Source organism: Kryptolebias marmoratus, linkage group LG2, assembly GCF_001649575.2.
Source record: "Kryptolebias marmoratus isolate JLee-2015 linkage group LG2, ASM164957v2, whole genome shotgun sequence".
Lineage (NCBI taxonomy): Eukaryota > Metazoa > Chordata > Actinopteri > Cyprinodontiformes > Rivulidae > Kryptolebias > Kryptolebias marmoratus.
In genome coordinates, this window is record NC_051431.1 from 12,511,774 (window position 1) to 12,525,275 (window position 13,502).

The 13,502-nt window shown below is 36.9% G+C and overlaps 2 protein-coding genes across 3 annotated transcripts in view; one reads left to right on the top strand and one right to left on the bottom strand.

Annotated features, from left to right (window-relative positions):
• The first annotated feature begins 1,444 nt into the window (after positions 1-1,444).
• LOC119617699 lies at positions 1,445-6,278 on the top strand. Its single transcript, XM_037979639.1, has 4 exons — positions 1,445-1,719; positions 2,081-2,194; positions 5,457-5,499; positions 5,727-6,278. The coding sequence occupies exons 1-4, from the start codon at positions 1,666-1,668 to the stop codon at positions 5,861-5,863; spliced, it is 348 nt and encodes a 115-aa protein (XP_037835567.1). The 5' UTR covers positions 1,445-1,665; the 3' UTR covers positions 5,864-6,278.
• A 1,255-nt stretch (positions 6,279-7,533) lies between these two features.
• Positions 7,534-13,502, bottom strand: part of LOC108243520 (Down syndrome cell adhesion molecule-like protein 1 homolog) — a 103,580-nt gene continuing 97,611 nt past the window's right edge. For both annotated transcript variants that reach the window (XM_017428991.3, XM_017428990.3), the window contains exon 35: positions 7,534-13,463. In XM_017428991.3, coding sequence (XP_017284480.1) covers positions 12,868-13,463 — 596 coding nt within the window. In that variant the 3' untranslated portion in view covers positions 7,534-12,867. The remainder of the gene's footprint in view (positions 13,464-13,502) is intronic.

A 13,502-nucleotide genomic window follows, 5' to 3' on the forward strand; every position in this document is an offset into this window, starting at 1 on the left:
CCTAAGTTAGGTTTTTTTTTAGGAAAAAATAGTAACTTGTAAGCAGACATTCTTTTAAACTGTTGATCTTTCTCTCCTTTATTTAAAACACTAATGTGTCAATATTGTTTTATTTTAAAGTTTGCAAAAAATATGTAATGAATTATGTGTATCTATATGTATGGAAGAACACATGAAGTTGGAAAAGTGCGTTCACAAATAGAACATCTCTGAAGAAATTGCAGCTATAAACCAAAACTAAAAGAAACCAGAAACAAAACACTAAATACAAAAAACAAAAACACAACGCCAAAACAAAACCTGACAAAATGCCTACATTTTGATGTATAACCTGTATATGTATCAAAATAGACTATGAGAGTAAGACAATTTGAGCATTTTTGACAGTGTGTGACATCATCAACTGTCAAACTATCTATGGAAACAAAATTTAAAATGATAAAACCTAAACTGCAATTGTGTAAAGACCATTAATAATATGAAAGTGCCAGCTCACTCATGTCCAAATTCCAATTTTTCTGTGAACTTGCAGACTTTTGCCTGATGTTTGTACTGTGAAGTATGTCAGAGCTATAGAGCTCCAAAGAGGGCTGGGATTTCTCATGTGTCCAATAAAATCCTATTTAACTCAATTTTTTTTTCTTGCTGTGATTTTTGCAATTTTTTTTACTTCATGCAATGCACTGCTACCAAAAGTCATAGCACACTGTTTCTGATGGAGATGCATGCTTGTTGTATATACGGCATGTTTTATTTCAAAGCTGTGGGACGAAATACAAGACAATAAATTTAACAGAATCGTGATAAGGGTGCTCCAATGCTTATGCGCTGGAAACCTTAATAATATTAGTATTTTAAAAAAACAAGTGTCTTTTGTGTTTCAAGTATTTTAGTGTATTTATTTATTTGCTAAATGTATTCATGATTATCCTTATTGAACTAAAGCTCTGTTTGGTGAGTTATGTTGGAATTCTGATTACCAAATGATACACTAAAGTATGTTCTCCCAGTCATTATTGTTTAATTGAAAACCTTTTTTATAAAGCGAACAGTTTAAATAATTTACATACATCAGGAAAAGATTCTTTCTTTATACATGTTGAAATAAATACATCATGTAGCATTATTTAATTTTTTTTATGAGGAATTAGCACTGTTGTTTTACACTATCAGTCTGTTTTTATCAGGCTAATATATATTTACATGTTTACTCAGAAAACATAACTTTTACATGAGAGACAAAAAAATTATATAAAACTATGAATTATTATTTTTTCCCCTTATGTTACTTAGTCATATTTTTATATAAAAGCTTATCTGTTATATTCACTGGAAATGTTTAAGCACACCTGAGGGATAAGTGTTGTGCAGAAGAAAAGATTACAGCTTCTCTATTTCTGTCCTCTTTAAGCTCTTTAGCAGTCTTACCTCCGTGTTGCGGAGACTGCGACTGTGAAGTGCATATGTTTGTGTGCACAAGTGGACATAATCAACGCCGTGGTCAGCTGGCCTTCATTTCACCTGCTCTCGCTGCACTGAAGTTCTGATTGCTTGGACTTGTTTTCTGCATAGAATTAAGTTTTCCTCAGCAGGACTGAAGCTGACGATTGAAAACGAAGGAGAACCCCGAGGATTATTAGAGACTCGCAGGGAATAGTGGTCAAGATGTTGATCACCATGCTAACAGCCATGTATATGATGGTCAGAGTGGTAGAATCGGTAAGGTGATTATAATGGCAAATGGCTTACAAAAAAGGGGGAAAAATAGAACTTTATAAACTAAACTACAAGCACAATATGTGTTATTCAGGTATGTTGTAAGCATGTGAATTTTAATGTGGATTGTTAAAGAACACTTTATCTGCCATGATTTGATTTAGTCTAATACGTATTTAGCTGTTAATGTTAAATCTGCTTTCAGATGTTTACTTAATGTAATATTTAAATATGAAGCCAATATCTTTGTAACTTGTATTTAAAAAAAAAGAGTTTACTGGTATGAAAGGTCATACCTCGGTTATGAGATTTTATTTGCTTTCACAAATGGCTTCTCTAATTGAAACTCCTTTTTCACTTTCAGATAGGGATCCAATTTGCTCGGAAACCAGAGCCTTTACCTTACATGGTCTCTCAGCCTTTGCCTTGGCAGGTTCACTCCGTGTCACACAGCCGGAAAAGCAGCAAAGCAGAAGAGGTCAGTGAGAACGAGACAAAAAAACTCATTACAGTTGATAACACTATACTTTCACATCAATACAACTAAATTCTTACAGCCACCAGACTTCACTGTGTACATGTCCAATTATCACCTACTGCCATGTAAGGCGGGTGAGCATGCCTGTCTGTCTGTCTTGTGTGCATGTGTTTGTTTGTCTAATAAACCACTAGACAGATTTTAATGAAACTCAAATAGTAATCATCTACAACTGATTAAAATTTGTTGACAATTTAATTCAAGATGGCTGCCACAGCTAATCAACCACAGCCAACACAATAAATGGCTATAACTTAGTCTATTTTTGACAGATATTGAGCTAAGCTAAAATTGAGCGTGGTAGTAGCTGAGACTCATCCCCAACACACACTCTAGTGCTAACACATCATGTGAGAACTATGTTTAAAGTTTTGGGGTGCCTGGCAGCAGGCGAAATGCATACCTTCAGTGCATTTTATTTTATAGGAACAGTAGCTGTGTTTGAAATGCTCACTCACTCACTCACTCACTCACTCACTCACGATCCCTATAAAGCAGTTTATATAAGCAATTAGGGACAACGCATCCGTACAAGTCTGTTTCAGGACACAAGCCGGAAAATCACAATAAAGAACTGCAGTCAGACATTAGCATTAGCATTCTCTAGCCTGCTGTGTTGGCTCAGGCTACAGTGGGTTATGGTCTATTTCCACTAAGGTAGTGTACAACTCCTGTACACTATTTTTACTGAACCATGTGACCAGTTTCTAGTGAACTAGATAATGGACAAAAAAACTACAGTATATGCAGCATATAGTGAATGAGTGAAAAATTTGATATCAAGTAATAATAATAATAATAATAATAATAATAATAATAATAATAATAATAATAATAAATCCAATTTATACCGCACTTTTCATTAACAAAAATCTCAAAGTGCTACACAGTGCAATTGAAATCAGAGATAAAAACAACATCATAAAAAACATGTAGAGGCAGAATAGGCTTGCTTAAATAAAAAAGTCTTCAAGCCTCTTTTAAAATCAATCAATGGTTGGGGAGCTCTCAAATAATCTGGGAGAGAGTTCCAGAGCTGGGGGGCAGCGACAGCGAAAGCCCGATCTCCCATGGACCTCAATCTGGAGCGAGGAAGGTGAAGGAAGTTACAGTCTTGTGATCGTAGAGATCTGGTGGATGAGTGAGGAATGAGAAGGTCCTTCAAATAATCCGGTGAGGTCCCATTTAAACACTGATGGGTGATGAGCGCGATTTTGTACTGAATCCTGCACTTGATAGGAAGCCAGTGAAGATCATGCAGGAGAGGTGTAATATGGGCAGATTTGCGGGCCCTCAAAAGAATCCTGGCTGCACTGTTTTGAATGTATTGGAGCTTCTGAAGATGTTTTTTATGGATTCCAACAAACAGAGAGTTGCAATAATCGAGCCTGGAGGAGACAAATGCATGAACGAGAGTAATTAGCTGCCCACCTTTTAACATGGCTGTTTATTTTATTATTTTACTTCAGTCTTTATTTTTATTAATTTGTCTAATGTTCTGTTAGCTACAGAAAAAAAAATGTGACTCACCACAGCAGCAATACAAGCTGCTCACGTTTGTCACGTTTGTCACGTTTCAGATGGGGAGTGATGTAAAAGTAAAAAAATGCAACTTTTAGTGGCTGAACATTCAACAGTAACAACTACATAATGTGATAAACATATAGTTGAGCTGTGCTTCAGTAGAATGGTGACTTTTACGTCTCCAGTGAGTGAATCGACAGATCCTTGTAAAAGAAAACACAAAACAAAACAACAAACAAAAAAAAACGAAGAACTCTGTTTACAGCTGCACTGTTATTTGCGTCCTCCTGAGGATTCCCGCATAGAGCACCTTTCATTTTAGGTCAAGGGGTGCACATCTTGCCACATGCATCACAAATTGTAGTTCATCAGTTTGGACAATGTTTATACCTTTGTTTGAAGGTTATTTCAGGCCAAAAACCTTTTTTTAAAATTTGTTTTTGAAGAAAGACGCTACAAAACAGGCACAGGGAAAGACCAGGATGAAAGGATTTTTAAATGTGAACAAAGCTAACATAATATGAAAAAGTGACAAATCTGCTGCAAATTAAAGAAATAAAACGTTGAAGGTTTTCTGTGGAAAGGTTATGAACAATTATTATTTTACCTGTTGTAGATAACTCTTGTAGATAAAGTTTAGCTCTGACCAGACGGATACAGCTTATTCTAAATGCTAAATCCAAAGTAGATGTTTGTTTGTCTTAAAACAAACCCTGTCTCAAAATGTCATTACAGTTTATACGAGTGTTAATACTAGCAGCAGCTAGCTGTAGCACTTACAGGTGCAGGTTAGATGACTTTTTAAATTTATTTTGAATTTATTTATTTATATAATATCATTGAAAATGGACAGAGCATATTAATCAACATTGAAGCAATTTAGACATAAATGTACCCGAGTTAGCCAAAAGCAAACTCTCTTCAAAGGTCCTGTAATGATTTAGCTTGTTAGGTACTAATAATTGCTAACTGTTTGCCCTTTCAATTTTTGAGTCTGGAGTTGAGTTAAGACGGCGACAATCCACTTAGGCTTTGACCCCAGTCACGAGCTCGCAGTCTGAGCAGAATTAAACTGTTTCCCTGAACTGAACTTGCTATCTGCAACAAGTAAGATATTAATTGTTAAAAAATAACCCCATTTCAGAAGGATTGAAACGTATCTCAGGCTGACCATAGTTTCAGTTCACCTCGCCAACTTCAGTGAAATCAGAGTGTAGACATCATTCGTGAAAGTCACAGAACCGGTGTTATCAGCCTGAACCCGGGCACGCAGCCAGATTTGCAGGTAAGCATGCTAAGTTTGACCAGCTCTCAGCCTTTTCCTGCCGCTCCTCTGCTTGAGCTGTAATCCCAATCAAGGCGGATTTGTGTTAGAGGTCATTATTGTAGCTCTGGATAAAAAGAAAAAGGCAGGTGCGGTCAGACGTGTGCATTGAACATTTGCTCTCTGAGTACAGGATCTTCTGTACAGCTTAGAAGAAAAGATTAACAATAGATGGTGTGATAAACTGTCTTTGTTTCTAATCTTGTAAGTATGTGAACAATGTTTTCAGCAAGTTCCTGATTAGTATGAAATGCCGATAATTTCCATTCCAGTCTGAAGTATTTTGTGCATCAGAAGAATGTGCTTAACTTGAATGTGTCTGCCAACATGATGATTTGACCCTTTTGTTTGCAGTTTGATGGCCTCAGGAGGAACAGCATAGGGGTGTACCGAAAGAGTAAGTGTTAGCAGTTCATTTTAATGCTGGCTATTTTTAGTGCGCTGATTTTTGGTGCCTCAAAATTGCCCTTTGATTTGAACAACTTTTCAGCACTTGCTTGTTTTTTTTCCAGAATAATATTTACGCTCATGAGTGAACCATGTGTTTGAACTCACTCATTGCTCGTATTTGTCTTTATGAGTGAGACTTCTGACTTTTTTGTCCTTGGCTTCTGTCGCGCTCAGACTCCAATACCAGCAACGGGTTGTGCGCCACGCCTTTGGTTCCTCCGCTCAGCCCCATTGAAGTTGAAAAAGCCGCTGCCACCATCCAAAGCCACTTCAGGAAGTTCCAACAGAAGAAACATAAGAACGGGAAGTAGACGAAAGAGAGTGATGGAACAGGTGCGACGAGTCTGAGAGGCAGCAGGAAACAGGTGGGGCAAGTGTGGATTCGTTAAAGACTCGATGAACTCGAAGGCTTCATTTGCAAATGTACATACGTTCAATTTTAGTTCTCATGACAGAAAGTAAACTGTAACACACACAGCAATATATTTCATGTCAAACACTGCTTGTAAAGTCATTTAAACTTTCATGTGAATAATATATTTAAAGAAATGCCCGAATGAATAGTTCTTATCTGCTGTGATGACAGATGGCCTGTGAGAGCGTGATTGTGTGTGAATGTGCTGCAGTTAACATGTAACTTATTTTGAATACATAACTATGTTCCTTTCAAAGCAAACCTGTCAATGTTTGACCAAACAGTTTAATAAAGTCCTCTGTTAGACTTGATGTGTTGTTTTATTGCAGTATGGCGCTCTCTAGTGTTTTGAAACTGTTGTTGTTTTCAGGTCATGTCCACAAGCTTCTTTTATGAAGCCATTTATATTTAACTTTATTTTGTTTCTACCCATGTAGCATGTTTTTTGAATGAATGAATGTGCCTGATTTGTGCACTCATTTTGGTATCATTCTGAAAAGTTTTATTCACCAAATAATTTCATTTTAAACAATTGTAATCTTCATTTAGACTAAAACATCTGGTTGGAGCTTCTTTTTAAATATGATTTATTGATCTTAAGTATGCTAATGGGTATTCCTTTGCTTAAATTAAGGCAACTTTGTAATAAAAATAATTATTTCTATCTTTTTACAGAAGCCACATCTATCTAAAAATTTGTTTTCCACTTCACAGCCTCAACCTTGCTGCTTTAAATTAGTGCTTATGAATTATTCATTACTGAAAATTTTCCCACCAAGTCTAATTTAATATCTGCATGTGCAGCATTAACTTCTATAAGTAGACCTTTATTCAAAGTATATGACTTTAAACTGGACAAACCAACCACGTTGCCTGGATTTTATGCCTAGATTTATTGTTAATATTATTATTATTATTATTAATATTATTAATATAGGTACGAATTATTGAGCAACAACTTTGAGTTTTATTGAGGTTAAAGTAAAGAAATTTGAATGAACCTAATTGAAGTTTTGTTTAAAATACAGTTAAAGAAAATAGAAAACAAATGTCAAATACTTAGATTCAGTGTAGTGTCCTGACTGAATCACATTTTATCAGCTTTTAAAAATAGAGCTCAGTTGCTGATTAATAGACAGCCATCTTAAGTATTCTGAAGATCGTGCTTTTTTGTTTTTGTTTTTCAGCTAAACGTTTAAATGAACTGCTTCCTAAAAATATCTGTTTTTCAGGATTTTATTTATCTGTTGGGATTTTTTATTCATTTCCTATTTTCACCAACCTGTTTTTGTCATTGTTGGTCAAATTTGAACAGATTTTGTTTTAATAAAACCCGGTTTATCCACTTTAATATAATAAATTATGACTTAAAATCCAAAAAAATATTCAGTGTAAAGTTTAAATGTCTTTTCAGAACCAAGTCATGTCACTTTTCAGTTTTTATTCTTTCTTCAAACAGAAAAAAGTTTTTTTTTTTATGATGCTCAGGATGAGGTAAGGTTCCATTAGTGTCCTCGTAGAGTTTATCTAAAATATAACAAGGACTGGAAAGAACAAACAACATCATCACTGTTTATAAAAAGATAGCTTTATTGCACAAGGTGTTGAGTACTTTTTTTTCTGCTTTTCTTTTATTTTCATAGAAAAGAAAAATGTTGAGTTAAACACAAGCAATTGCAAACTGAAGCAAAGTTTCCCCATAAAATTTCAAAGAACTGCTGATTCTTTAGATTTCTTTTTATTAACCCCTCTTTCAGTTCACCTTTTCCCTTTTCCTTTGATAACCAACAAAATTTAACATGCAATGCTGCTGCCCTTCCCCCGAAAGTGGAAAAAAAATCTAAAAATAGAAAAACTAAACCAAAACAGATTTAAAAAAAAAAAAGAAAAAGCTGAGAAAAATTCAACCAAATGTCCAATCAAATAGTAAAACAATAGAATTAATTAAATATGCATGGTCCACTCTGACAAGTTTTAACTGCTTTATAAATCAGAATACAGCAGTTATTTCTTTTTTCAAATCCTTATAGTTTTCATTGACTCCTCATCATATTAACTCCATTTCAAAGTTTACATTGTGCCCTGGTTTCTAGTGAAGATGTCCAAAATAGTACTCATTTATACAAAACACCTCCCTATGTACACAAGTCTTTAGTTAGGGTGCAGAAGTAATTGTGGGGGGCAAAAAGGTGAAGAGGAAAGGGAGGGGAGGTTCTGATGTAAAAAAAAGGTTTGGGAGGGTGTACGATGCAGAGTTACAGCTTTCTGCAGTCAGTTTAAATGTATTTTAAAACCTTTAAGGAAATTTCCACCAACTTTTTCCACTGAAAAGATTAGAACTGTCCAGAAAATAGCAAGACTTAATGAGACAAGAAAACGTGTTCAATTTAGAGACATTTAGTTTGGAGACTTTTTAATGCTCTAAAATCATAGTTCAAACAATTATTAAGGTCCCCAGAAGTAATTACTTTAAAATTTTACTTATTCAAGGCTAGCTTTGTTGTGGACTTAATGTTAGTTTTTTCAAATGTATTACATTAAGTTATAAAATAAAACAAATCCTGATAGACTTTTTATTTTTGGTTAATAATTCACAGCAGCCTTGGTGGAAATTTCATTAAAGACAAAAATTACATTTAGTTTGAGCAAACTGACGGAACATCAGCATCAACTTCACTAAACAACCAGGGAAAGCAGGTTGGTTAGAAGTTTATTTCATCAGTCCAACCAATATCCATACAACCGAAGGAAGGAAGCCCTTGTTTTTGAATGTAAAAACAGGCCTGACCTACAATGGCCAACAGGTGCAAACCCACAGCAAATGGTGAACACTGCAAACACAGGAATGATGCAGACTCCAAAACACACAAACACAAACAAACAAATGCAACAGAAAAAACACTGCAAAAGAAAAAGGCGCAATCACAGAAAATAGACAGAAGCAAAAACAAACAACTAGCAAACTCAATGCAAAGTAAAAATGCTGCAAACACCAAAAAACACCAGCATGTAAAAAGCTGCAAACTCCACAAAATGGAAGTGCACCAGACCACCAGCAGAACTCAAGGTTGGATGTTGGATATTTGAGCTCTGCAGATTCAGCGGTGTCTTCCTGACGTTTGACTCTGTGCTGGCAGTGAGATGTCGGTCAGCTCACCTCCGTGTTCTCCCTCCTCCTTAGCATGGTGGTTCACTTAGGGGCCATTAAGAAATTACTGAACCAACCAAAAGAAAATGTAAATAACTTCCATGTCATATGAACTTCTGATGAAAAGGTACTGTTGAATTGTTTCATTAGACTGAACTAATAAGACACACCCACCTGATGAAACAATTCCACATTAATTTTTTATTACCTGGTCTTAAGACATGGAAGCTATTGAGAAAAAAAAAATCTTCATAAAAGTATTAACAAAAAATGTAAAATGCTTTAAATCCAGATACAATTAGGTGTGTCTTATTTGCACTTTTCTTTTGCAGCATGTTGCATTTTTTTTGTGTGTGTGTTTGTGAGTTTGCATCATTCATGTATTTGCAGCACATTTTACCGTTAGCAGCACGTTTAGCTGTTTGCTGCACGTTTGCACCTGCCGGCCACCGTACTAACCCTTTCCCTAACACGCTTTTATTTCTGTTTTTTTTCTCCACTCAGGACAAGTATTTGCATCACTTGAAACATAAAGGCCAAAATGAAAGGCATCTTAAGCATTACTAATGAGAAGCAAACCACAAGAAGTCTTTGTTAAATTTAAGACTAAAATGAAAGAAGAAACATGGGTTATCTGCAGTTATCATTTTTACTGCATGGTATGTTCACTGGCCTGCAGATTTAAAAAAAAAATCAAAAAACTGAAAAACATGTTGGTCTGGTTGTGTTCAGTAATTAGAGTTGGGTAATGGCATTCACACCTTTGGAAGCTACAGTACAACATAACACAAGAGGCTCGATTACTGTATCGTCTGTCCTTGATTTACTCTTTTCTTAATCAACACCACACATTCTGCACTGAGCCGTAGACCACAGTTAATCAGCAACACAATCTCACACTATATTTTCACTTTACTGTGCGTGTGTTTTACAAAATCACAAGGTGGAGGGGTCAGTATTTCATCCCTCAAACCTCAGTTACACCATTTGCTTTCTTTCACACCATGTCCTTTCTCTCCAAGATCTTCCATCCACAGTTGTGCTACCCGTTTCAACTTCCTTTCTTGGTTTTCGTCTTTCCTTTGTGTGATGTTTCATTCTGAGCGATTGTCTTGTGATCTTTTATATATCTCTTCAATTAGAACGCTTTTATACGTCTCTGCTTTTTTTCAATATTCATATATTTGCTATATATTTAAATAGAAATATATATGTACATACTTTTGAAAACAAACATATACGATATATTTTTCTTTTTTCTATTGCAAGAGCCCTGATGTTATGTTTGACCATTGCAAAACTTTTGGAGAAACTCTTGTTTTTTTTCTTTTCTTTTTTGGAAACATCTTTGTTATGGGATTAAAGCAACACGTCAGGTCTTTTTAAAGCTGGGCTCTGTAGAAAGATTATGAACAAACCTGTTGTAGATAGCACTTTGTATGACCTCAGTTTGAAGAAAAAACATTTTCTGACCCAACTCTTGCGCTCTAGCTGACAGCCAGAGTGCAAGAGGGCCCAAGACTGAAGTGGGTTACCGCTGTCTTAAAATACCCAGCCTCAAAAATTTCAAAGTAGTTCATGCAAATGCTATTTTATAAACCTCTACACCATTGTCAGTTTTATATTACACAGTTATTCTCGCAGAAATATTATAATATTCCTGTCAGAAGTGGCCCAGGCGGCACCAGAATTGCTACAGCTACCTGCTGCTTTTTGCACTTACAAACAATTATAGAATTTTATTTGAAAGACTCTGTAACGGAAAATTGACGGCAATATAAAAAATTATAAACTGTGTTTGAATGTTAGAATGGCAGCAATGCATTTTGGTCCTGTCTCCACTCAGACTAGCTGTTAGCTCATCGGTTCAGTCAGAATTAAGCTCTTCGATGCCAAACTGGGTCCATTCAGAGAGCAGGTAAGTTAATAATTGTTCAGAAACTTTCCACAAAACCTTGCTTTAAATGATCTGGACTATAACTTGAAATTTTGGGAAACAAAATGATAAAAAAGTAATAGAAACAGTACCATGCATAATGCTAAAATCAAATTTAAAAAGGACTTTAAAAGAGTTCTTTTAGTTTAAAGAACACTCATTTCTAAAGAAAACAATGTATGTCTTTGCTACTCATCTTTAAATTCTGTCAGCACTTGTTCACTCTGGCTATAATCTGTCTGTTCATATATTTAAGATCATACAAATATGATTTTTTTTTTTACACATCACAAGGATTCTGCTGAATCGATCTACTCAAGTTGTCACTGAAAGTCAAAAAAGCCTTTCTGCCTGTCTTTCCTTTAAATACCTCTTCTTTCAATCTGTCTGTCTTTGTCTAGCCAATGTACTAGCAACATGTCACAGTGACACTGTATGGATATGATGGGGGACTGGGTGGAAGGAAGGGAAAGTGGGAGAGGTTGGCAAAAGACATCACAGGTGCAGGTAATGTGAATGGATTAATGGTACTGCAAGCCATAAAGGGGTCTCTCTCTTTCTTGCTTTAAAATGCAAAAGAAATAAAAAGATAAACCTATTTCTAATCTGTAAATACTCTCTTCTGAACTCTCTTCTTTTAACATTTTGTCATGTCTATACCATGTCATCAGTTACAGCTAACAAAACAGAGTTAATAATCCTGGATCAAATATGAAATCTAATTCTAAATCGTCAGCATCATCATCACCAATACTGTTCCCCTTTCACAAGTACAAAACAAACAACGGGGAGGCGGCTCCGTTTTGACACAGACATCTGCCCAAGAGTTCAGCATACAGATTGATTTTTAAAAAGGTCCATTTGTTGGTGTGTGCCTGCCACATGTATACATATATATTTACACATATACACACCCACGCACACAGACGCGCGCACACACACGCAGGCTTGTGAAGCTTTCTGAATCTATTTTAACTTTCTCTTAGTGCACATGAGATTATACTTCCATTATCATCTGGAAAAAATAATAATAAAAAAAAACAGAAAAATTGCTGAACAACAAAATAGTCTGGATGATGCTTGACTTTTTTTACCTTCTCTGTGTTGAGTCTGTTTATAAAAACATCAATTTTGACCACGATGCTGTGTCATCCATTGCATGTATACCAGGACACCAGTCCTTCCGCTGCCTCTGTTGGACAAATTTATGGTGGACTGACCTTGCAGGACCAATGTAACACCAAGGCTGGTGGTTTATGCATACAGTAAAAGCATCCTGCTGTGGCACAATGCTGTGATATGAGCTTGCCTTCCATTAGAGACCAGAAAAGTTCCATATAAAAAAAAATAATAATAACAAAACTAAAAGCTCAACACACATCCCAAGCAACTTGGTTCATTCCAGAGCTGTCTTGATGTGGAAAACAAGACAGAGCACATAGAAAGCATTTTGTGCATAAGTACTGTGTCCTTGCCAGAAAATAAAGTATGGGGTGAATAGATAAATCATTTATGTGTTGGCAAGTGATTTCCCGGGTGATAAAACAAGAGAGAAAAATGACACAATAATAACAGAAAGCAATCAGGCAGAAAGAAAGGCAGGCCCCTGTGCTGTGGAGATCCAACTCTGACCCTTTCAAACAGTAGTGTTAACAGGAAGCAGCTCCCTGCAGGCTGGCACAGCACAGGCACTGACGGCTAAGCTGTGCATGTGTATGGTCCTCACCCCGATTTACCACAGAGGCTCCAGGCAAAGGGCTGGCTTTTGACCAGCATTGTATTAAAAGTTACAGTGACAGGCCTCTGTCATGGCAGGCTACACCAGGGTGTAGGACTTGGAGTAAGCCCCCGAGCCCCCATCCCTCTGCTTCTGTAGTCTGCCTAAGCCCGAGGAGCTGCTCTCCAGGAGAGAGTCTCTGGATCCTCCTATCTTGGAGGAAGAAGAGGAGGCACCTCCAGGGGTCCCACCTGTGGCCCCTGCTGCTCCGCCTCCACCAGAGGTGGATGAGGCCCCTGCAGCAGCAGCAGCAGTGGCTGCAGCAGCTGCGGCTGCGGTCTGAGCCACTGCAGCAGAGGAGCCAGGCATGGTTAGAGTCCTCTGGGGAAGTGTGGAACTGCTAGAGCTAGCAGACACTCCTCCACTTCCACCACCTCCACCACCACCTCCTGATGCTCCTCCGGAGGAAGCCGCAGAGGAACTGAGGTTGGAAAGCCCAGAGTGGCCCATGGATAAAGCCTGCTGCTTTGCAGAGTCCATAGTCACATGACGACCCTGGCTGTGGTACACTCGTTGGGCCAGGCCACGAATAGAGGCTTCACGTGGTGGAACCACTGGACATGGGTCATGGTGTTCTGACTGCTTTCGGAAAAAGGGATCTGACTTCATGTAGAGGGGAAGGTTGCAGTAATCACCTGGAAGGGAAAAGCACAGTTGAACTCAGCTGTGAATAT